The 25922-nt window shown below is 39.8% G+C and overlaps 1 protein-coding gene across 1 annotated transcript; it reads right to left on the bottom strand.

Moving 5' to 3' along the window:
• Window positions 1–23679: 23679 nt before the first annotated feature.
• LOC147693047 (uncharacterized) lies at window positions 23680–25095 on the bottom strand. The gene has a single exon (XM_086936871.1). It carries the CDS (start codon window positions 25093–25095, stop codon window positions 23680–23682), a length of 1416 nt encoding a protein of 471 aa, XP_086792997.1.
• Between the last annotated feature and the right edge of the window lie 827 nt (window positions 25096–25922).

The raw sequence follows: 25922 nt of genomic DNA, 5'->3' as shown, positions 1-25922 counted from the left end.
TCAGAGACATCTGCCTCGGCCGCTGTCTTGGCAACGCCCCCACCTATAACTGACTTATTGAGGGGTGGTGTTATACACTTAGTAAGAAAATGCCTCTTTTTTACGATCACCCCCAAACTTTTGGACTGATGCTGCTGTTTTTTGGACTCTGAAAGTGCGCTGGGATCTGTCGACCAGGATTCAATGCCAGTACTCTGACCCTGAAAAAGCATATGTGCAATTGAGTGATCCAAATTAGCATAAGTTAACTTACTTATAAGTCCCTAGTATATGGTACCAGGTGTACCTAGGGCCTGTAAGTTAAGTTTTTCTCTGGAACTGAAGCACTTACTGAGCCACCACAAGTTTGACAAATCAAAGCATGCCTCCCAGGCTGCCATTGCAGACTGGAAGAGGTTATTTAAACTGCACCCTTGAAGTTTGCATTTAAACTCTTGTCAAAGCCCAAATCTTCCTTTTTAAAATGTATAAGTCACCCCAAGACAGACCTAAAATGTCTTATAGGCAGGGTGTATTATATTATAAAGATGGATGTGTTTTGATGACTTTACATGTCCTGACAGTAAAAACCATCCCTGGTTGTTTTTACTGTTGCAAGGCTAGTAGCCCCATTGGCTAGTGTGGGGTTACACACTGACAACCCAGGAGTGCTAACTTTCAGGTAGGACTACTAAACCCAATACTTTAAGGTGTCAAGAGAATCGTTGCATTAAATCTGACTTGTTGCTCATGTCGAATTTATTGTAGCTATTTTATAAATGGCATCTTTAGAAAGTTGCCCCTTTGTTGCCTGAGTTTTTCTATAGCCATTTTCTATTACGAACAGCTGCTGTGCTCAAGACTGCCTGTTGCCCTCCTGGGGGGAGGTGAGAATGAGTCTCAGGAAGAGGAATGAAGGACCTGCAGAGGGAAGAGGTGTGACCTTCTCCTGGCAGGATGGCCAAAGTCTTTTTCGAACCCAGGCGGCGAACATCAAAAGGGAAGCCACGTTTGAAGGGCAAAAGATAGTTATACTAGGGAAGGGCTGCTCATTTGTTTAAGAAGACAGGCTTTCATCTCGGGCAGGGAGGGAAAGCACATGCCAAACTAGTTTCCAAAGGTATTGTAGCCCCTAGGTAGCCAAACTTATAGGTTGGGCTGATGAGGTCCACACACTTAGGAAATGGTCATGCGTGTTGGGAGTGGGTTGAATAGTGCACTCTGGAATAGCTAGACATCACAATTGACGGGGAATAGTCATCAGATGGGAGGGGACCTGGTAGCCTATTGGTTAGTTAGTCACTACCACTCCGTAAGCTCATAGCTAGTATAAAAGTGGCACCGCCGGCACCCAGACCTCAATACACTTCTGGCATCGAAAAATGACTGAAGAAGGACTGCCCTACTGCTCCCTGGATCCAGCAAAGGGAAACTGCACCAACGACTGGACCCCTCCTGCTGAACCAGCGGACAGGCATAGAGAGGACTGTGCCTGAGGTGGCCCACTCATGGAAAGTTGCCTGCGTGTGCCAGACAGAAAAAGTGACACATAGGGGCACATTAGGATGGAGGGCTGACTTTGTCCGCCCGCCATCGCATCGCAAAAAGGGACCATCCCCCATAAGGGCGGGGGTCCCGACATTAGGATGCGCCCGCCACAGTGGCGTGCGCATCCAGCATTCCTGTCATTGTGGCGGGTGGTGCAGTCAGCACCGCCCGCCACAATGCCAGGTAGGCATGCTGTGCACTTCAATGCACAACATTGCAGGCACTGCAGAGAGAGAAGATATTGAGTAATAGCAGGGAGTAAAATATGATATTGTGATTTACAAGATGACAGCAATGAGTATTTTGTTTGGAGGTCAGCGAAAGATAGAGGGACGTCATTAGCTAATAGTTGTGAAATCCGAAACAACCCTTTGCGCCTCCGGGACTTCCAGTAGATGGTGCGATTCTTTAAACGTAATAAGTGCCAAATGGGTTGCTGATCTAGAGAAGAAGGATTAGAGGATGGTAAAAGAGGAATGACAATTTTACAAGTATGGGAAATAACAGTAGAGCGAAAACATGATATAGTATTAGTGAAAGCAAGAGAGATACAAAAAACTTTCTATGGAAATCCATATAAGGGGATGAGTACCATGCTCAAGAGAGAGCCAGCAGGATGACTGTTTTAAAGAGAAAGCATAATGATAAGATTTGAAATCAGGGAATTTAAGACCACCATTAGATGTGTCTGTCTTTAAAGAGGATAGAGATATTCGAGGGGATTTGCCTTTCCAGAGAAATTTTGTTAGGAGAGAGTCCATTTAAAAAAAATAAAACCCAGCAATGTGTACAGAGATCAGTGATAAAGTATATAGAATCAGAGGAGAAAGCATCATCTTGATGGAATCTAATCGTCCCCATCAAGAAAGAAAAAGCGTATGCCAACGTTCAATAGTATCATTTAGAGTTTTGATAATATGGTCAAAATTTAGCTTCACTGTGTCTGAAATATTTGAAAAGAACCATAGACCTAAATATTTAAGTTTAGAAGGTTACCAAGAAAAACCAGTATGTACAAAAGAATGTTTAAGGCAAGTCACGTTGAGAGGCAGAACCTCACATTTATCTCTATTAAGGCGATATCCAGAGAGTTGAGAAAATATAGCAACCTAGTTAAGAAAAGAAGGGATAGACGTTGTAGGGTTAGAACAGTATAAAAGAATATCATCTGCATAAACAGACATTTTGACCTGGCAGGTATCAAGTTGAAAACCAGTAATCTGAGAATCTTGTCAAATTTTTGTTAAAAAAGATTCTAACACTATTACAAATAATAAAGGCGATAAGGGGCAGCCTTGCCTGACTCCTCTGAAGAGAGGAAAATAATCTGAAATCTTACCATTAACGAAAATAGAAGCCTTGGGACCCGAGTATAGTATAGTAATAAAGGAAATTAATTTTGGAGGAAACCCTATCCATTTTAGGGCCTCAAACATGAAATCCCATCCAATCCTCTCAAAAGCTTTTTCTGTATCAAAAGCTATAGCTGCAATAGGATAGTCAAGAGAGGAAGCTTTGCTAAGGATGTTGAAGAAAACTCTGGAGTTATCTGATGATAATCAACCTTTTACAAAACCTGATTGTTCAAGGATGATAAGTTTAGGTAATATAGGATCAATATGGAGAGCACAAATTTTTGCAAATATTTTATAATCAGTGTTTACTAATGTTATGTTATGTTATGTTATGTTATAATGGCTTTTGTAGAGCGCGCGGCTACTCAAAAAGAGTGTCCCGGCGCTTTAAAAAGGAGGGCTGCAGACTGCTAACATAACACATTAAAAGAGAGAGTATCACAGAAATACAAAACAGAACAAGAAAAAAAGCCTACTGGGTGAACAACCAGGTTTTGAGGCCTTTTCTAAAAACTAGCAAGCTGGAAGCTCCCCGGAGAGTAAGAGGCAGAGAGTTCCACAACTGTGGCGCCAGTAGTCCAAAGGAGCGACCTCCCAGGCGCGCTCTCTTCACTCGTGGGACAGTCGCTAAAAACAGGGATTCTGACCTCAGAGAGCGAGCCGGCCGATAGAAGGCAAGTCTCTTTTGGAGGTACTTCGCTCCCGTCGCATGGAGGGCCTTGTATGTCAAGGTCAAAGCCTTGAAGGCAATCCGTTTGCGGATTGGGAGCCAATGCAGGGTCTGCAGTAAGCCAGCAGCATTGGCACGTCTGTTCAGGCCAAAGATCGCTCTCGCCGCCGCATTCTGCACAACTTGGAGCCGCTGTAGCAGGTACTCTGGCAGGCCCAGGTACAGAACGTTTGAATAATCTAGCCTAGAGCCTACCAGGGCCTGCACAGTCAGTTTCCTGTGCTCCTCCAACAGAAGGGGAAGAAACCTCCGCAGCATCCTAAGGAAGCCGAAGCAGATGCCCGACAACCCCAGGATCTGGGACTTCATAGTCAAACCCTTGTCCATCTTGACCCCCAGGTTCTTAGCCACTTGGGATGAACAAGTGGGGGGGAACATACCAGTCGGCCACCATGCCTGCCAGTCTGACTCCATGTCACACCCAAAGAAGAGTACCTCGGACTTATCGGAATTGCACTTGAGGCTGTTCAGTTGGAACCATTGGAACACGGCCCCAAGGCAATCCCGGATACTCTCCCCATCAAAGTCTCCTCCTCTCTTGCACGAGAAGAGGAGCTGGGTGTCGTCTGCATAGGATACGATCCGGGCCCCAAACGACTCCGCCAACGCCGCCAAAGGGGTCATGAAGATATTAAAGAGGGTCGGGCTCAAGATAGAGCCCTGGGGGACCCCAACTCCCAAAGGCGGCATCACGGCGGAATCTGGCGAGGCCCAGACCGTTTGCCGGCGGCCAGCTAGAAAGGACGAAAACCAGCTGAGCACCGTCCCCCGTAGTCCAATCTCACTGAGTCTGGTGAGCAGGCCATCATGGGGGACGGTGTCGAAGGCCGCCGACAAATCCAGCAACACCAGCATGGCTTTTCCCCCTAAAAGATGGGTCTATAATTTTTGCAAAGAGATGGGTCTTTATTGTCCTTAGGGATTAAACATATCATGACTTCATGAAACGTTCCAAGAGAAGAATCAGATGTAATGAAAGAGTTAAATAAAGATAAGAGATTAGGGAGAAGAAGATTAGCAAAATGTGAATAAAATTCAATAGTAAAACCGTCAGGTCCAGGAGTTTTCCCTCTCCTTAACACCGAGTCAGCAGGAGTAATTTCTATTAAAGTGGTATCATTTTCCAAAGAGATACAATCAACATGATGAGAAGGGGGGGTCAACAGACTGAAAGTACGAGGAAACGTCTAATGAAGATGGTTGTTTTTCAGGGGTATACACATTTTTGTAAAAGGAGACAAATTCATTTAAAATATCGCTGTCCTTAAATAATGAAGTACTGGCGGAATTCCGAAGAGACTCTATTTTAGTCCTTTCACACCTTATCTTCAAACTGTTAGCCAACAATTTCCCCATTTTATTTTGACCTCCATAGTAACCAGAATTACTTTTTAAAAGATAGGAGGATGCAGCTTCAGTGGATAGTTTGTTGAAAGTGAATGTTGCATCAATAAGATTTTTTAAAGAGGATTCAGTGTTTGAATGATAATAAATAGTTTCCAGATGTTTGATCTTAGAGAGTAATAGGGCATTTTGAGCCTCAAAAGATTTCTCTTTTTGTGAAACAAAATGTATTATAAAGTCTCGGGCTGCGGCCTTAAAAGAGTCCCAAACCATTATAATAGAGTTGAATTGAGAGAAATAAATTCTGAGATAAAGGAACTGAATTGGCTAGAGAAATTAGGATCAGTTAGTAATGTATTATTAAAGCACAATCTACCAGCATGAGGGGCAAAAGGTATCAAGTCAAAATCAACATAAACTTGGGCATGGTCAGATATTAAAATAGAACCTATTTCTGAATGAAAAACCTGTTGAGATAAGGATTTACTTAAAAAGAGGTAATCAAGTCGGGATTGTGATTTGTGTGGGGGGGAGTAGAAACTATATTCTCATAGGTACGGGTTACAAAGTCTTCAAATATCAACTAAGGATTTATGACGCATGGCGGAAGTAAATTGTGAATGCATCTTAGTATTAACAAACTTAACGGAGGAATGTCTATCTAGTACAGGATCTAAAACTTGACAGTCAGCACCAAAAACAATATAATCATCATCAAATAAAATAAGTTTATCATAACTTTGGGTCCAAAAAACATTATCAACATTAACTGGACCATAAACATTTAAAAAACTAATGGTATTTGATTAATGAGAAGTCTAACTATTACCCAATGACCTTCTGAGTCCAATTCTTGATGAGCAACTGAAATCTGAAATTTCTTATGGCAAAGGATTGAAACTCCATTCTTCTTACCTAGAGTTTAAGAAGAAAATACATTGCCTACCCAACCTCTTTTAAGTTTAGAAGCTTCAAATTCAGATAAGTGGGTTTCTTGAATTAAAGCAATATCTGTTTTTAAATTAGCTAAATGGGTTAATACCCATTGTCTTTTTATAGGGTTACTTATTCCCTTAACATTCCATGTAGTAACTCTAAATATGACAAATACATTTTAAAATGAACAATAACTAAGCAAACAGTAAAACCATCAGATTCACTATTGAGAGAAGGAAAACGAATAAAAAAGTGAAAATAGAAATATTGTTGTAAGATGGAGAAAAGGCAGAAAAGACAAGAGGAGAAAGGGAGAACATAACAAAGAACAATACAAATCAAACATTTGATATTGAAATAGGATAACCAAAGGACATACCACAAAAAGACACAAAAAGACACAAAAAGACAATCAAAGCAGGGATGGTGAAGCTGTATAAGGGGGACAATACGCTGAGCACAAGACTCCAAGACAAAGAGGGCAAGGGGGAACATCCTCCAGGAAAATCATAAGGGGACACATATCGAGGGACCATAAAACCGCACATGATAGAGAAGGAAGAAACAATAAATTACTCACAAAAGCATAACAATACAACAAAAAGTATATCATGAAGGGGAGAAAAAACAAATAATGGCAGACATTAATGGAGCAGGTAAGTCATTCATGGTTGAGGAATGTCCATGGACTCATCTCTGCAAGTGTCCAAGAAACGCTGAAGAAGTGCAGGGTCCTCATAGTTTGTTGTTCTGTTGTTATAAGTCACCTTAAAAATGCAAGGGTGAAACAACCCATAACAAGCATTCAAGTTGTGAAGCGCTGGTCTCATGTCCAGGAACTGTTTCCAACGTCCGGTGTCACTTTAGCATAGTCCTGGGCAAAAAAGAGATTAGAGCCATTCCAATAAATGTTTCCTCTCTGCTTGGCGGCAAGGAGGACTTTACGTAGATCAGTGTATTGCAGAAAGTACGAAATAACACCTCTAGGTTTCGTCAAGGAAGAAGGAGAGCCAGGGCCCTGATCCAAGCAATGAGCTCATTGAATATTCAATGGTGGAGACTCAGGAAAACCAAGTAGAGTAGGCAAAAAGGATTTGAAAAAGGAGAGAGGATCAGAACCTTCGAGACCTTCAGCTATGCTATAAATTCGTAGGTTGTTGCGATTTTCCAAATTTTCCACCTGCTGTTTCATGGGAAGAACCTGATCAGTGGTTGCTTGAATGGCATCAACTCGCCTCACCAAATCTTCAACTTTTTGCTCTGTATTTGACCAATTATCTTCGAGGCTCTGGAGGCGGATATTGGTGTCCTCAATATAAGGCTTAAGGGCACAAATTTCTTCAAAGAGAAACTCCATAGAAATTGAAGAGGGGGGAGACGTAGGAGAAGGTGGATCTTTTTTAACTCACGTGCCTGGCGTTGAGCTGGACTCAGAGGGTATTTTGGACCCTGATTAGGAGTTAGGTCGAGAAGTAGTAGGAGATAAGCCACTAGTAACTGAAGGCCCAGAGATTAGATCATCCATATTGTCTTGCAAGACACTGAAGGGATTATACTCCTCTATAGGCGTGTGAACCATCGACTGAGCACCTTTGCGATTAGAGCGAGGTTTTGCCATGGAAAACCGAATACAAAAAGATCTCCCAAAGAAGAAAAATACTGCAGAAAATTGTGTTTAAACCAGAATGCTATATAGGCGTTTATACATTCAAAACATGTGTTTCTGAGGCGAAAATACAATAATTATAGTCCAGAAACTCCTGTGCACCAAGCAAATGCTACTAGGGGAAGAGCAGTAAAAAATGTGAGGAGGCATGGCTGAAAATAAGGCTTGGGCACATATTTTGAAGAAAAAAGGCGCCTCAGGTCGTCAGGCGGCAAACAGGAGGAACAACCGGATTTCAAAATGGCAGCTGTGACTATGCAAATAGCCGCGGCCGGCAAAGAAAGTCAAGAAAACATCTTTAGGGCTCACCCCAATCTCCCACAAAGTTTGTGTGTGCAACAGGAGGAGTTCCGAAGCATCAGTGTCAAAGATAGGGTCCACGGCTTGAGTGAAGAAGCCAGGAGGAGGTCCGTCACCCTACAGCGTCACGTAGCTCCTCATTCCAGTGGCCAACTCCTGCGGCTCCAAAGCCACACCCACTCTTCATGGTTTTGACCTGGAAGGCTCACCTGAAACATATGTGCCCCAGCAACCACGGGTTAGCCATCCAGATCCTCAATTCTCGCTTCTCCCCATTATCTCTGTCATGCCCGCCTCCTGTTCTTGTTGGCCTCGTGCTGTCTCATGCCCCTAATTCTGACGCCAAGTATCAGTGACAGTGACCTGCGCACTCCACATTCAGTGACTCATCATCCCCTAACATCCAACCTCGTTTAGATTCTGCATATGTGGGGGCATCTTTGATCAAAAGAGCAAGCCTTAGGGAGAAACTGCTTTCTGAAGACTTATCTCGGAATAAATCTGTAAATCCACTGTTCCAGTACTGACTGGCTAGACAGTGGCATTTAAAGGAAAGAGCAATATTTTTGTAGTCAGTGCACAGAACTCTATGAACTTTTCAACTTTTCTATCACGTTCCCATTTTTGGATTTTGTTTGGTCTGTGAAGTAAAACAGTCAGGTGTGTTTGGTCCACATCCCTTCAAGCCATACATAAAAAAGGCACTAGAAGCCATTATAGCTTTTGGTTTTAGTACTTTGATTGTATCAGAAAGGCAAGCATGAAAGAGAATCTACACAAAGCTACGTGTTCAATTGTGTGCAGGTTGTAACTCACAGAGCAGGATTTGCTCTTGTAAAAACAACTGGGAGCCATAGTTTGCTCAGCTCTCCAAAACAAGCAGTACCTGAGCAGGAGCAGGGAGAGTCTAAGAGACAAGTTATTTGGCACAATTACTGCAGGGAAGACTAAAATGCAGAAAGTGTTCTAGCCTGTTCAAAAGTGTTACAATGAGTTTTCTGCATTTTTCCATATGTACTAACCTATACATAGCGCTCAATATAAAATCAAAAAGTGCTTTATTCGGTTAATAAAAAGCAATCAAAGCATCCAATTAAAAACATTCATGAATAGAACATCGCAGCAAAAGGTTTAAAGACTGCTATAAAAAAAATTGGACACACAACAATATATTAAAAAGTAACTCACACAACAATTCATAAGATAAATCGTATCAAATAAGTAAAATCCAACAGTACGACTGCCCAATATGCGCACAGCAACACATTGCTGGGTGCAGGCTTAAAAAGCAATCAATCTAACAGTTGCTTATTAAAAACATGATTAAAACATTAAAATCATGGTGAATATACGCCAAAAACAGAGAGCTATAAATGGTTCAAAGGTAAATAATTCCCCAAAATCGATTACACAAAAATGCATTGATTAAAGTAATCACAGATACAATATTAGCAGGTACAAAAGTGCAAAGAACGCCTAATATGAGTTTGGCATATGTATCAAAAATATAATGTGCCTGCTAACTCACCCATGGCTTCTCACTCTTTTTATATTTCGACTCTCCCTACTCATTACTTTAAGCTTCCCGACTCAAACATTTGGGTATTTTAGCGCGGATCCCCTACTTAAGCGGAGTTCTCCCTTTCCCACGCCAGAGGGAACTCCCCATCTGCAACCTTGTTAGAAGCTAAGATGTCTGCTCCTCACACAGTTCTCTACCTGAGATTCAAAATGGCAGCCAACAGCCAAGATGCATCACCTCAGAAGCTTTCAACTCATATATAGTCACGATCCTGGGATCTAATGAACAAGAGCATGCCTGTCCTTAGACCCTATTTCGTATGCAAACAGAGCAACATCTTAGAACAGTAGAGTTTGCATGTAGAATAGACACTGACAATTAGCCTTATATATTAGCAATCTTGAAAATGAAATTGAAATTATACCAGTAGTAGATTTGTGTTTCATTTCCAAGGACTTTTTTTAAAACTTGTAATATGCCAATATCCTTTATTTTGTTGTTAAAATATCCTTTGTGTTGTTGTTAACTTCTTTTTTTATTTCACATGGTCATAGACACAGTTGAAGAACACTTTTATTCGGAGGGATGGAACCCAGCTTTTTAACCACACTCCGGAGGTAGTCGTCATAATGGAGTGGTTGAAACGTAACTCAGTTAATATATAAGAACTGAATATGTGAATATTTGAACTTCATTATACAGAGGAATGTGAATTTAAATATTAGGATAATAAATACATTAAGCAAACCACCTAAAAAGTTTCCATAACAATTGTAAAAAACATAGAATAGCCCTGTTTCTAAGCAAGAAAAAAAGTAGGTGGTGAAGAAAATACATGGTAACGGGGATCTACAAGAAAAGAGAGAATTCTACCCAAGTTGAGAACATTGACTCATTCCAATGTGCTTGCATGTCAGAATATGAGTCATTCATATTGTGTCCAAAAGAGGATACAGATATGAATTTTCTATAATTAATTCCAATTAGCGATAGTTATGTAAAGGATATAGGACACAATATTTTTCTCATACAAAATTCTGGCTACGATATTCGGGTTCCAAACCTTTCATTGTGGTTCCCCTATTCATGATGGAAATATTGGAATTTCACATGCAAGCACCAAGAGATGGCACTAAAACTCTTATGAGGAAATCACTTCTTATCAAACATGGCGCTACTATGTCAGAACAAAGATTTTAACTTAGTCACAGGGCAATCGAGCTCTTCACAAGTAACATTGAAAAGAAAACAGTTACAAAAGAAACTGTGAGAATTTAGTATAAGTCAAAGAGCATAGAGTATGAGATTACAAGTATAAAGTACAGAGTATACCACACATTGCTTTACAGTAACAGTGAGTTATGGCATTCCCAAAAAACTCTGATAGGAATTGCAGTCAGACATTCATAACAAAAACTATAACACACCTACTGAATCCATAAGAAAGTGCAACCTGATAATGGAAACTTTTCTGTGCACCGCTTAAGCCATCATTGTTTCATCACAAAGTAACTGCTGATTTAGATAATTCATCAATAAAAAATCGAGACATTTAACACTCATTCCTATTCATCATGATATTTGCACAATTTGGGGCAGATTTACAATAACTGGCGCATCCCTGCATATCAGCAGTGATTCGCCAGTTATTGTGCGCCACGGCTCCACCACGATGGATGCGCCGCATTTACAATGCAGCGCACCATGGGGCAAAAACGGCACAGATGCGTCAAGCGGCACATTGCTGGAGTTGCGTCGCATGCATGACGCAGCTCCAGCAAGGCTCAGGGGTGCCCTATCCTGAAAATGCTGCATCAATACTTACGCCTGCTTCAAGCAGGCGCAGGGTTTTGACGCAGCATGGGCTCCAAAGTGACTCAGTGAAATCTTGTAGATTTCAATCAGCCACTTTTGGAAGGCGTTTCTTCGCCAGAACGTCCCCCTCCCCCTGCGCAGGAACGCCTACTTCTGGCCAAGGGCTTTACAACGTGACTCATCTCCCAGATGCGTCACATTTTAAATACCCCGCAGCATGGGGCATCTTTTGCGCTGCCGCTGCGTCACAAAAGTGACGCAACTGCGGCGTAAAAGAGGCGCAAGGGGCTTGTAAATCTGCCCCTTTGTTTTCATTTTTAAAATACAATGCAATTAATCTGCTTCAGTCCATCATATTCTTTCGGTTGATCAAAAGAAGCAAGTTAACTTATGACATTTGCTAGTAAATATATTCATTTTTAGGAGGGGCTCATTAGGTTTGCTGAGTTATTCAGTTTACAAGGTGGAAACTTATATGTTTGGGACTGATTCTTCCAGCAGTGCAGTGGCATCCACACATTTTGGGCTGGTGCTAAATTGCAGGAGATCCTTAGGTCTGCAGGCTGGTCTAGAGTTTATGTTTTGTACATTTCTTTGCAAACCTGATATGTGTCTTCGTGAAGGTGGTGAACAGGGGCAGCTGGTGACGTTTCAAAGTGGTGAGACAGAAAAGTCAGGGGGTGTATTATGTAGCGAGCAAAGTGAGCGAGCTCGACTAACATAAGGGGAATTGAATGGGTTTCTCCCTGGGAGAAAATGTTGACAAATGGCACATTTTAAAGCTAATTTTAATAAAGGTCTTTGGGAGACAAGCAAGGTTTATAAAGCAATTCTGAACCTGTAGTCTTGAGCGAGTTGACATTTTTGATAATATTAAAAACTACACTACATCTTAGTGCATTAAATATGATCAACAGTTATTGTAGTTTACAATTGTATAGTGCCCCAACTAATGTTTTTAATGATTTTACCTGCACGCAATAACCTGCTATTGATTTCTCAAAGAATGAACTGAGGTTTATAAAACCCTCCAACAATGAGCCTCTTTAAATTGTGGTGTTTGGATGCCTCTTTCTGCATCGTTATCTTGCTTTGTTGCAGAACCTCTTGAAGGCGCCTTTTTGTGTATAAAGTGTTGATCTCAGGTTTATCATAGCAACCCACAAGGGTTACTTTAAAGCAAACGGGGCCAGTATTGGATTTCTACCCTAGTTACCTTGTCCTTTGTACCTCCAAAGAGATACTCCACATCCCCTCTGAACAGAAACACAAGCAACAAAGACTTTGGCATAGGGGTTCCTTGGCTTCTTAAGAGTTTGGCAGATTATATCCCTACAGCATCCAAACGGGTTGGGACTGGGCGCATCCAAGCGCTTCGGCTCAGCGTTGATGTATCATGATTAGAAATTCCTCTTTTTTGCTGTATATTTGTATTGGGCCACACATAATCACCATGTGGTTGAGTTTGTTGAATATCAAATATAGTAAATCACAGATTCTGCCCTGTATGTGTGCTTTCCCTCAGGTTAGGGCTTCTCACGAACCAACTCAGTTCTCCATTTCTGTCTCAATGAGGTCCTGAGGCACTAACAGTACTTCTATTCAGAATACCCGCACTTTCACTTCTTGCACAGTTCCGCGAATAATTTTCAAAAGCAGTATTTTTCACCAGTCAAAATTCATAGCCCAGCTTCAGACATGTCTTCTCCTCTCTCTGAACCAGGGCCAGCTTTAGCGCTGGTGGCGTCCGGATACAATCTGTTGTGGCGCCCTGCCCCCATGACACCCCCATGACCTCCTTGGATTCCCTCCCTACCACCCAGAAAAAGTGTCACTCATCTCTCCATAGTCCTTCTCTCACACACATTTCATTGGTTTTAAAGGGCTGGGAAGGGCTGGATTTAATAATCCACTCAGCCATACACATAAAATACAGATTTGTTTTTTGCAGCAGTCATATTAACCCTCTGTGCTACTTTATGGTGAGTCAAAACTGCCACTAGACAAAACTCTGATCTCTCCCTCTAACAAGAACAGTAGTCACAAGAGTTATCATGACATTGTTATGGCTGCCTAAAACTAGACACACAAGGAACTGCGCAGCAGGGCGCACTACTCTAAAGCCGGCCCTGCTCTGAATCACTGATGCACATGGGACTGGGGCAGAAGTTTCAATTCTGCAGCCTCAGTTAAACCATTCTGTTATTATTGTACAGCTGAACCAGATGTTACCTATTTCTCCTCACCCACCAGTGAAGTCTGAAGGCGGCTTGTGGTGTGCTGGTGGAGAGCCTTTGAGGGCTTAGAGTCACCAGGTTGACTCCCAGCATCATGCACACTTACTGTGCCCACTCCCATAGTGCTCTCACTGTTTTGCAAGGCAATTACTCGGCCCATCCGGACATTTCTAGCTTGCAACACTTTGCATTCTGGTATTTGCAGTTCATCATTTCAATGCAGAACTACAGGTACCAGAAGGCAAAGCAATGTGGTCTTAAAGGCCACACTCTCATGTTACCCACAACAACTTTATCCTGAAGGAGGTTACCTTCACCTTATCACAAGAAACATCAGTATTGCAATCGACATCCGTCTTCATCCAATCATAATTTCATTCATCCACATTTCTCTCATTCATCATGGTTTTCCACTTGGATAAACCTCATATACCCCACTTTCCAATCATTCAACAACGTGGAATTACGGAATATTTTGCACACTTCCAAAGGTTGTGAAAAACAACTTTCTCCTTTACACACTTTCTTCCCTGTTCTTACATTTTCTTCATGAACAATCTCCAAAGGTATGACTTCGGTTCCGTGTTTCTTGTTGTACCAGGTTGTAAAAGCTTGATGTGCCAACACCATTTTTTGCCTAACATTCTCTAGAGACAATTGTGCTTTTTAGCAGAAGTCACCCAGCACAAATCTTTGCTGATTTGTACGTGCTCTCTCATTACAATAAATGGACGCTGCTCAACAACACTACTTGGAGTGATTCTACATGCCCAGACCATTTTCATAGCTCCCTTTTCCTACTTCAACCTGTTATTTATGGCCAGCTGTTTACTGCCTTTAATATCCCTGTTAAAGCGTTCAACTGAACCAATCCCTTCTGGATCGTATACCGAAGGGATTTAATGGGCAACTTTATGTTTTATTTTTAAACTTGAAAACTCTGAGAAACAAAGTGTGAACCCTTATCTAAAATAATACACTTAGGTAATCCTTTATGCATGAAAACTCTATGCAAACACCGCAAAATATTTTCCTAATCAGATTTCTGTATACTCTCAACTTCAGACCATTTAGAAAATGATCCACCAAGACAATAATAGACTTGCACTCACCATCTTCACCATCCAACACAGGCCCCATAATATCTGTAATTAACAATCAGAGGGGGGAGAGAGAGAAATCAGAATGGATTAATTCTCCCTGGGCATATTTAAGTAAACAGTTAGATTCCACTCCTTGAGATTAAGGGTGTCTCCTCCACAGTGCGGAACACCTTTATGTTTTTAGGTCCCCTCACACACCAACAGGCCCCTTGGTGTCATGCTTCATCATCGGGGTCATCGTACCCCTCTACGGGGTACGGCGTGCTGCGACCTACGGAGACGTGGGAGCACTTGTTAGGCTATGTGTGGTGTTGGTGAGGGGGTATTTTGAATAAATGTGAGTGTATTGTGGGGTTTGGGAAATAGTGATAGTTCAAAAGAACCTGGCTCGTGGGGTGCCTAAAAATTATTTAATAAGCCCCCGGGCTGGTGCTGTTAAAAATGAGGGTGGGAGGTCACTACGCTGACAATGTGCGTTACCTCCTTTTTGTGTGCGTCGACATGTTTCGGTGCCAGAAGCACCTTCTTCAGGACGGGGTGCACAAATCCCCACCTTACTCACGTTCCTCTAACTAATACCAGAATTTTCTAATAAAAGTGAGGAAAAATTACAGTGCAGGTAAAAGTAATGTACCTAGCAAAAAAAGATGTTGTCTATTGATCAACTGTTTTGGAGTTGTAGATAAACCTCATGAGCCAAAACGTCAGGATCTGGTGTGCTAACTAGCACGATTTCTACGAGGAAATACCTCCCGATCGAGCCCTACGTGGCACCACGTAGGGATCGATCGACAGGTATTCCTCGTAAAAATCGTGCTAGTTAGCACACCAGATCCTGACGTTTTGGCTCATGAGGTTTAAAAAGGAGGTAACGCACATTGTCAGCGTAGTGACCTCCCACCCTCATTTTTAACAGCACCAGCCCGGGGGCTTATTAAATAATTTTTAGTCACCCCACGAGCCAGGTTCTTTTTAACTATCACTATTTCCCAAACCCCACAATACACTCACATTTATTCAAAACACCCCCTCACCAACACCACACATAGTCTAACAAGTGCTCCCACGTCTCCGTAGGTCGCAGCACACCGTACCCCGTAGAGGGGTACGATGACCCCGATGATGAAGCATGACACCAAGGGGCCTGTTGGTGTGTGAGGGGACCTAAAAACATAAAGGTGTTCCCCACTGTGGAGGAGACACCCTTAATCCCATAATATCTATACCAAGTCTTTCCGAAGACATACTAGGGCAAGAAATAGAAGATAAAGGTGGACAAAAGGTTTCTCTAGTTTTTCCTTTCTATATCACTATCTACACCAGGCCACAATATATATATTTTTTCTTTGTTTGGTGTTTGATACTCCTAACCGTCTCTCATGGCATAACTCAAGAATATTATGTCTTAGAGCTTCAGGTTGTACCGCTTTCCCACATCTATATGACATATTATTTTCTTCACTTAACTCATTTTTCACTTCCCAAAACACTTGCTCCTCCTTACAGACATCATTTTTACAAGTTGACAAAATCCCAAAATTTCTTTAAAATGGTGTCTTTACCACATATTCTTTCCATTCATTAACAGCAATACAATATTTCCCTTCATCAAATAGTCCAGCCATGCACCCTTCATCACAAAAGAATTCAAAACTATCACCTATTGGTAATGGTTTAACAAATGGTATTAACAAAACCCACAACCCTCTTTTTCACTACAGGGATATAACGAACTCATACTTGAAATTCAACAATTTCACAGATCTTCTTGCTAGCTTGAGCGAAGCATTTTATAAACCTGCAGAGGTAAGAATTGTTGTCAACGGTTTATGATCAAATCTAAACTGTTTAGAAAATCCCCATTCAAATTGGTGGAAATGATTCAAGGCCCTTGCACATGCCAATGTCTGTGTCTCTGTCTCTCTTTCTCTCTCTCTCAATTACTGAATATTTCTCTTATTTTTTTTTATTATATTTTATTGGGATTTTATAGTGCATCACAGAAATAGAAAACATTATTGAATTAATCCGGACATTAAAACACCACCTGGGCATCAGACTCAGTCCCAAAAATACAATCCATAGGTAATACATAACTACACATAGTATCGAGTCCTTTAAAACAGGGAGATAAAACAGATAAAATGCAAAAATCACATCTCAGGCAATTACAACTTGGTCTGCCTCCAATTAGTAACCGGGGCCCAAATCCTTCTTCCAAAGTCCCGTGTTTTCACCCCCTTTTGTTCGTACAGGCAGGTCTCAATATTGTGAGTTCCAAGAAACCTAGAGAGTCACATTTGAAAGGACGGGCCGCAACATCCTTCCAACCTGCAGAAATTAAAATCCTGAGCACAGCCACGGAAATAAAAAGCAAGGCTTCTTCCTCTTTCACCAGTTTTAGATTAGAATCAATGCCCAAGATCATCAGGGTAGGGGATAGATCGATTGTGTGACCTAGCAGCCCCTCCCAGAATTTTTCCATCTCATTCTTAACTGGGGACAGGAGGCTACAATTATAAAACATATGCAATAGGTCTGCTTGTCCAGTCCCACACCTTGGACAGGTATCATCATCCCTGACCCCCCAGTCGAACAATTTCACAGGGGTGAAGTACAAATTAAACACAGTTTTATAATGCTGGGCCCGCAGATTTGAGGCTCTGAAGATCCTTTTATTCAATAGTATGGCCAAGTCGACATCAACATCTGGATTTCCCAGTTTACCAGACCAGGCTACTTCTATCTTATCAACATTGTCTTGAATCTCTAAGAGAATGATGTTATAAAGAGTCTTAATTTTTTTGCAACCTTTAGTGAATGCCTCCGGAAGGGGGCTATTGTCAGGGGGTGGCGGTGCCTTCAAAGACCGTATCAATTGGCCATAAACAAACCAACGATTACCTGTTATTCCAAATCTATTTTGTAGGGCATCAAAGCTAACAAACCCCTCTCCATCCATTAACTCCCAAAGAGTCTTAATGCCCATCCCTCTCAAAGCTTTAAATGTCCTATCTGCTCCTATCCCCGAGAAAAGGCTCGAATTATAAATATGTAGGTATGGGTTAACCTTGGGGATGTTACTCTGCTTTCCACAGGCCTTCCACACCCGCCAGACACCGTCCACGATCTTATATCTAGCTTTCTTATAAAATCAGCGGTCAACCTCGCATAACATTAAGCCCATCGCCTTCCTTCCTAACAGCAACTCGAATATAGAAGGGGGGCTCTGAACTTCAGGGCTTAAATCATTGGGGCATGCCTCTGGCTGGAAAAGCACAGACATTTGGGTCTGAAGTTCAGAGGCCCCCTTCTATACTGAATATTTCTCTTCAGCTGGAGGTAATTCTCATGTCTTCCTTGAGTCCCTCCTGTCAATCCAGCCCGGCCCCAGCCTGCCCTCACTCTATGGCAGGAAGGCCCCCAACCTAGTCTGTGACTCATATAAAAGGGCGTTGCGGCCGGGGAAAAAGAAAACATTTAATTTAACAAGGCCCCAAGGGCACTTTAAATCAGGGTATATGGGGGCTCACAAGGGGTGCGGGGTGCGGGTGAACGACCCATTGGAGGGACCACTCCTGGTGGTCAAGAAACGTTAAAAAGAGGATGATTCATCCATCTTGCCATAAAATTTAGAATCTTCTATCGAACAACATTAAGGCTCAGTTTCAAAGAAAACACGAAGGTAAGTATTATGCTGGAGCTTTTCTTTTACAGGTATAAGAGATTATCCTGTTTTTTTTCCCTTTTTCTCACATCTACACAGGATGGTAGGGTGACACTTGGGTGACATTGACATCATCCCATTCTCTGTTCTTGTTTTCTCTTTCGTCTTCAAAATGTATACCTAAGTCCATTCATGAGCTTTCATGTCCTGTGTTTTGAGCAGCTACACTTTTCTGTGCAGCTACTCAAAACACAGTACATTTAAAGAATCCCTAATCCCTAATGCTACTTTTCCTAATTCTGTGGTCTCAGTGGACGAGGGCATTGAACATTTTTACGTCTGTTAGCCAATACCTTTTGGTTTTACTGACATATACCTACTTATTGGGGCATTCAGCAGCTGTGTACATCCATTGGTCTGTTCTTATGCCATTCACCTTTTCCTTCCGCCCACTACAGAAATCATCAATTGACAGTGGACTGCCAACTTCATCAACAAGGTAACTTTGCTGTGAGGGGTGGCTTCCTGTTCTTTGTGAAAGAGCAAATCCTCACTCAAAAGTTGTTTTCAGTGCCAGCTACAACTATGGCTATACTTGTGTTTCATGACCAGAAATATTTGAGGTTATAGACATTTTTTTTATATCTTGGCAAAACAAGCATTGACTCAACCAAAAGACTGGCCGCCAATGCCATACCCATAAGCTTTGCAAATGCTTGTTTTTGTTGTTCTAACTTCAGCCTCTCTGCTCGTTGAAATAAGAAGCACATTAAGCACAATACTTGCACACCTATCTTCAGTAAACTGAAACTTTCAGTCATTAAAAATGCAAACAGCTTCGAATGCTTTTTCAAGGCCGGATTAGAAACCTTGGTGTGACCACATTAAATGCACAGCATTCAGAGATAGTCTTTTAAATGAGTCTGTCACAGATCACAACTTTTTTCTTGGCAGAACTCTTCATGAAATGCTGAAATCTTTCTGCAAAATGCCTGATACATTCAAACAGTGATTTTATGATGAATATGCTCAAAATTACCTCATAGTAGGTAGGTTAAGCGCCCTGGTTGCAGCTCCCCTAAAGTTGTAATGCCACGAAGAATTGTTTTTTATCTGTTTAAATGACTCTCAGAAAAGAACTGATATAAAAACGCATTCCTCCTTTAAACGATAAAATAAGTTCAGTTTGTATAGTCAGTTAACTTGAAGACAGAGTATGACTGATCAAAGTTACACTTCCTGAAGGTAAGTTAAAAAGCTGTAAGGAGCTGAAGATCTATGTATCTTAAAGGCCCCCTTTGGAATAGGTTTATTTTGATTTGCATCAAGAGAAAGTAAATTGTTGCATAAAATATTCATTAAGGATGCTGCATTAAAGATCCCACGCTCGAAGAAATCGAATAAAAACTGTGACAATTGCTCGAACTGAGGACATATCACAGGGTTGTATGCTGTGTTAATGTTTTGTCCGCTCACAATATTGACCCTGTCACACTATTTTGCGTCCCCAATTTCTTCTAGGAAGATGCTGGAAGAAACGGTTTATACAAATCTCAGGAAAGCAGTTTTTGCCCTCATTCTGTAATGGGCTGAAAAAGTAAAACCAGGGGGCATATTACCAACAACTAGCGATAATTATCGCTATGTTGGCTTAGCGGCAATATTATTTTTGCCGAGGTCCGCTGATTTTTATCGCAGATAAACCTTGCTATTATCAAGGTTTATCTCAAAAGCGATAAAAATCGTCCGAAATGCATGAATATCGCTGAAAAGTCCGCGATATTCATGCATTACCGAGCTAATGCTCTTAGCCATGTTATCCACCTACCATTGGATAACATGGCTAAGAACTGCTCTGGGCAGGCGTTAGCCTTTGGAGATATTCGCGCTTAGCGCAAATATTTCCAAAAGTAGGTAATAGGAGATAGCGATGTTAGCGACTGTTTCCAGTCGCTAACATCTTGGCATGCCCACTTTGCATGTCATTAGCAATAAATATCGCTGACATGCAAAGTGGGCCCCATGATGATCGCTATCTCCTACTAGCTGTCGCTAACTGGTGTTAGCTCCAGCTAGGTAATAGGGCGATTAAATTATCGCCACTTTAGCGGGAAAAATTCCCGCTAAAGCGGCGATAAGGCCCTTGGTAATTTGCCCCAAGATCCGTGTTGAACACCACCCAGAATGGGGCCCGATGTGTGTCTGTTACATTTGTGCTAATGTTAGCAGAACAAAATGGAGGTTCATCGACGTATGCTGAAAATATAGCCGTAGTGAAAGATGGAACCCACACTGGTGTGTGATGTGGCTGAATTACAGATGGCAATAGAAGAACAATGTAACATGTTTAAGAATAGTTGTTGTTGAAGAATGACCTTAGGGTAAAACACACAATGGAAAAAGTACTCATGTGGCTGATGGTCCAGGCAGGGTGCATTATGGAACCAGAGAAATTTTAAAGGTGTAAGTTCTGATTCGTTGAATAAAAACTACTGTAACATTTTACAGTTTTTCCTTTCATTTTAAGAAATGTTCCCATATATTATCCTTCACTCTTGGAGGACCTTTCTGTATGATGGAACATAGGGGCTCATTAGGATGGCAAAAGGCCCGCCAGCGGTTCGGTGGCGGGCCTTCTGCCATCTGACTAGCAATGTCCTCCGCCATATTACGATGGCGGGGGGAATCATTCCGCAAGCATGGAGGGCACAAAGACCGCCTGTCACGCTTCCGCCACAGGCAATCGTTACGATTGCCTGGCGGAGCGGAGAGATTGAGGTGAATGGTGGCGGTGCCTAGCAGGCACCGTCCGCCAGATCACAATGCTGGCCTCAGCCAGCTTTTGGGGAACAGCCATTACAACGCAACTATTACAACGCAGTGCTATTACAACGCAACTATTACAACGCAAGTTCTATTACAACGCATGTTTTTACAACGCATGCTTTTACAACGCGAGTGCTATTACAACGCATGCTTTTACATCGTAAATATATTTAATAACATGTATTTTTTTTAATTGATTTAATTTCTATGTAAAATTACAGAGGCCTTTTTGAAATTTAAATTTAATATTAATAAATATTAATAAATGTTGGAAATGTTTTTGAGAAATGAATTTAATTAGAAGAATTAATACTCAGGTATCTTTTTTGAAAATATTAAAATATTAAATTAATAAATATTAATAAATGTTGGAAAAATGAATTTAATTAGAAGAATTAATACTCAGGTATCCTTTAAGAAAATATATATGTTTTAACTATATTTAATTTCTAATTATTATTTAATTTTTAATTTTCAAAATATTAGAATGTAATGTTTAATATTAGAAATTTAATTTATTTTAAAATAAAATAATACTTAGGTATTTATATTTATTTTTGTAAAATATTTTAATAAATAATACTCTGGTAATTTTTTAAGTAGAAAATAGAGATTTTATTAATTTTACAATTATTATAAATTTTCTGAAGGAAAATAAGGTTAATAAAAATTAAGTATCAACATTTTTAAAATATTTTAAATATTTTGGAATTTTAAAAAATGTAAAGAATATTACAAGAAGCATTTTTAGTAAATTTTCCCAGGTTTTACATTGATTCCAATGGACGGTTTAGTCCTTCATTTATTTCAATGACTACTCTATAGTAACCTGCGGAACTGAATAGCAAGGTCGAAAAACAACAGAAGAAGGAGGGAGAAGAAGGAAACAAGACTAGCATACTGGTAAGTGATAATAAACATAATTTATAGTAGTCAAAATATAATTTTTAAAGTAACAATAATAAAATATAAAAGTAGAAAGACCATGACGTTATTGTTTTAGTTTGCTTTATTTTATTTAAAAAATGTAAAAAATAAATATACATTTTTATTAACATTCTCCATATTTTTGTAACATTTTATGTTTAGAAATAATATTTTAAAAAAATAATAACTTAAGTAAAATAAATGTTTAGTAAATAGTCCTTTTTTTATCTTGGTAGATTTTGATCATGTTGTTACGTTAACGTCGACGTTAGCGGCCATCTTGGATTGCATCGATTGCTGGAAGCAGCTGGAAGCTGATCTGCGCAAAGGTAGGAAACTTAAATAACTTTATTTAAAGTAAAAAAAAGAAAAAAATGTATATATATATTATAATGAAAGGATAAGGAGAGGTTGCTGATGTTAAAAAAAGTTGTATAGTGTTTGTTTTCAGCATGTCGCCGAACATTTTACTTGTATATGCCTTCGTCGGGTCATGTTACGATTAAAGTAATGGGTAAAGATGGAAAAATAACTAAGTGTTTAATTAATAGAAAACATTTTGAACGTTTAATGTTTTGTGTAGAGATAGAAATGTATTGCGATTGAAGTTTTGTAGAAGAGAAATAGGATAGTTTTGTTATTTTGGCAAAATGATTGCTTTTGGCTTGGTTGGTAATAAAGAAAACTGGTTTTTTGAATTGCAAGAGGGAAAAAAGAAGGGAGATGCATTTAGATTAAATTGTTGTACTTTTCGTTTTTGAGGTTTGATTGGTTGTATTGGTTTAATTTTTAATAGGCCAGGAATTTAAAGGAATTATTTTGCGTGTTGATTTTTGGAAAAACTGGAATGATATACAATATGATTTAGTTAGCGAGAAAAAATCCAGTTAGGATGTGATGTTACATAACGTTAAAAATTTATTTACAGGTTGGGAACGTCACATTTTGCTGTAAGGGATTTTTGGAAAAAAGAAGAATGCAAAAGGATTCGGGTAACGAAGACGGATTTGTTTTCAAGAACGTAATTTTTCTGTTTGAAAAAGTACAGAAAAAAGAAAAAAAAATGAAACAATTATGTTATGAATATGGATGTATTTTATGGCACATTATTTTTTTTACTTGTAAAGAAGAATGCTTTACTCAGAAAATGCATTAAATTATCGATTTAAAAATAAAAAATTGAAAAAGTATCGATTTGATAAACAGTAATAGAAAAATATTCTGATAAATTTTGCAGATTTTTGGAGGTATAAATTTAAGAGATTACAACATTGTTCTTTTTTTCACAATTGGAAAAAATATGCCAAATAATTAAATAATACCTTTTTCAAAAAACTAGTTTTTTTAAAAATAAATTTCAAGCAAGCATCACTTTGGAAAAAATAAGTGGTGAGGAAGGAAAGGATATTTTTAAAAGAAGGTTCAAAATGTTTTCAAAAGTAAATATATTCCATTTTAAATGCAATGGATAAAAAAATGTTATTTTAAAATAAAAGAAGGAGAAGAGTGACTTATCTTTGGATTTTTAGGGTTTTTTTTTGGAAAAAAATACTAATGGATTTGTCTACATTTGAAAATGGTGGAACAGAAAAAAAGAAGACTTCTTAAGGTAAGGGAACCCGACGAAAATTAATTTAAAAAATGTTTTAAAAAAATGCCAATTGAATTAAATGTGAAAAAAATAATTTAAGGCCAAAGCAGGAAAGTAAGTTTGTGAGAATTGATTAGAAATGTAATATGTTAGCAACATTTTCCAGGTAGTCTAATGCCACACTCAACGAAAATTGTTGAAGTACTGTCAATAGTCTCTCAGACATCTCCTTAGCTTGTTTAGAAGGTCGTGGATTTAGGCTACCTGTTAATGCTTTTGCAAGTCTCATTTCTTGAAAACTTTGCTCCTTCTTCAAAGTTTTCAAAAAAGAGTAGAAATTTGGATGATGTTTCCCAATTGTATGACTGAAGGAGTTGTTCCATCCCTCTATGGCATTGTTTGTTTTAGCACCTCCTTCCAAGCAGGTTGAGTAGCAGTTCCAGCACTCCACATGGAAACGTGGCTTCCTCCTGCGACCCGATCTGCTTAGATGCCCAATCCATGTGTCCTCAAAGTAATTTAACAAGGGTGCAAATTTGTCTTCATTTTCGACATAATATTCTGATTCAGAAATTGCAGTGTAGTACTCGTCTACACTTTCAGGAGGTACAAAACAAAGTGCTGTTAATTTCTTTAATTCTACTTGTAGTTTGCTATCTGAGCAGTAATCTGAAACCAGGGATGTTTTTTGTAATTTACGCCAATATGCCTGGGAAAAATGAAAAAAACATCCCTGAATTTGGGTATCCACGTACATTTTGTTGATCACATTGATCATAGTCAATTCGAAATCTATAATGATTTTCCTAGGACTTTTCTCGGATGTTTTCTCTTTAATCACTGACAAAAATTCAGTGTAGGTTGCAGATTGCTTATCTGGTAGCAAACTATACACTAAGGGAACTACATTTTTGTTAATCTGTGCATGAATGCTGTAAATTTGGGTGAAAGGATGGGACGTACATTTAAACGTCCCATCCATCATCCGAATTTCAGTATTCTCTAATTTAAAAAGGTTGCGGGGAGTGCTAAATATTAGAATACGTTTAAGAGGGTTTTGGTTGTCATAGAGTAAGAAAGGTTCATTAGAGAAAGATAGAGTAAGTTCTTGAGGAATAATTATGTCTGCAAAAGTTTGAGGGGTAACTGTGTGAGTGTTACTTGCCTGCTTTTTTTGTTGAATAATTCTACGCAAATTGGGTATAGTAGGCATATTACAAGCAATATGACCAGGGACATGCTGTGCAACCTCTCTTAAAATTCTACCAGGAGTTTCATTAGAGGTGGATGCAATATCTTTCATTTTGTTTATTGTTTCACGTATTTCTATCTCCATTGCAGAGGCAGAGTGGTTATGTTCAGTTGTTTTTATTACGTTGTCACCAACAGTAACCGCTCTGCCGCTGCAACGAGAAGAATAATATTGCACACACCTCCAATGTCTCCTTGGTTCACTTATCCTTTCATTACAATATATATATCCACAATGTTTGAGAAGTCTGTTTCCTTTCCTGGATTTAGTGTAAGATGCTGTGGCCTGGCTTGACATTATCTGTTGAAAAAATGAAATGGGAAAAAAATTACTATGTTTTTCTATGTCTTTGTTTTATCTTTTAGAAATGTATATTTATTTTCTTATTTATACAAGTTTATGGAGTTAGAATAGTAAGTGGCACCCCTACACTATCCAGCACTTACCCTACTGATGCACTTTCATGGAGTTAGAATAGTAAGTGGCACCCCTACACTATCCTGCACTTACTCTACTGATGCACTTTCTTAAAGTTAGAATAGTAAGCGGCACCCCTATACTATCCTGCACTTACCCTACTGATGCACTTTCCTGGAGTTAGAATAGTAAGTGGCACCTCTACACTATCCAGCACTTACCTTACTGATGCACCTTCCTGGAGTTAGGATAGTAATTGGCACCCCTACACTATCCTGCACTTACCCTACTGATGCACTTTTCTGGAGTTAGAATAGTAAGTGGCACTTCTACACTATCCAGCACTTACCCTACTGATGCACTTTCTTGGAGTTAGAATAGTAAGTGGCACCCCTACACTATCTAGCACTTACCCTACTGATGCACTTTCCTGGAGTTAGAATAGTAATTGGCACCCCTACACTATCCTGCTCTTACCCTACTGATGCACTTTCCTGGAGTTACAATAGTAAGTGGCACCTCTACACTATCCAGCACTTACCTTACTGATGCACCTTCCTGGAGTTAGGATAGTAATTGGCACCCCTACACTATCCTGCACTTACCCTACTGATGCACTTTCTTGGAGTTAGAATAGTAAGTGGCACCCCTACACTATCTAGCACTTACCCTACTGATGCACTTTCTTGGAGTTAGAATAGTAAGTG

Source organism: Lissotriton vulgaris, chromosome 9 (assembly GCF_964263255.1).
Source record: "Lissotriton vulgaris chromosome 9, aLisVul1.2, whole genome shotgun sequence".
Taxonomy (NCBI): domain Eukaryota; kingdom Metazoa; phylum Chordata; class Amphibia; order Caudata; family Salamandridae; genus Lissotriton; species Lissotriton vulgaris.
Note: the sequence above shows the minus strand (reverse complement) of the source record. Positions and strands in the feature narration are given on the sequence as shown.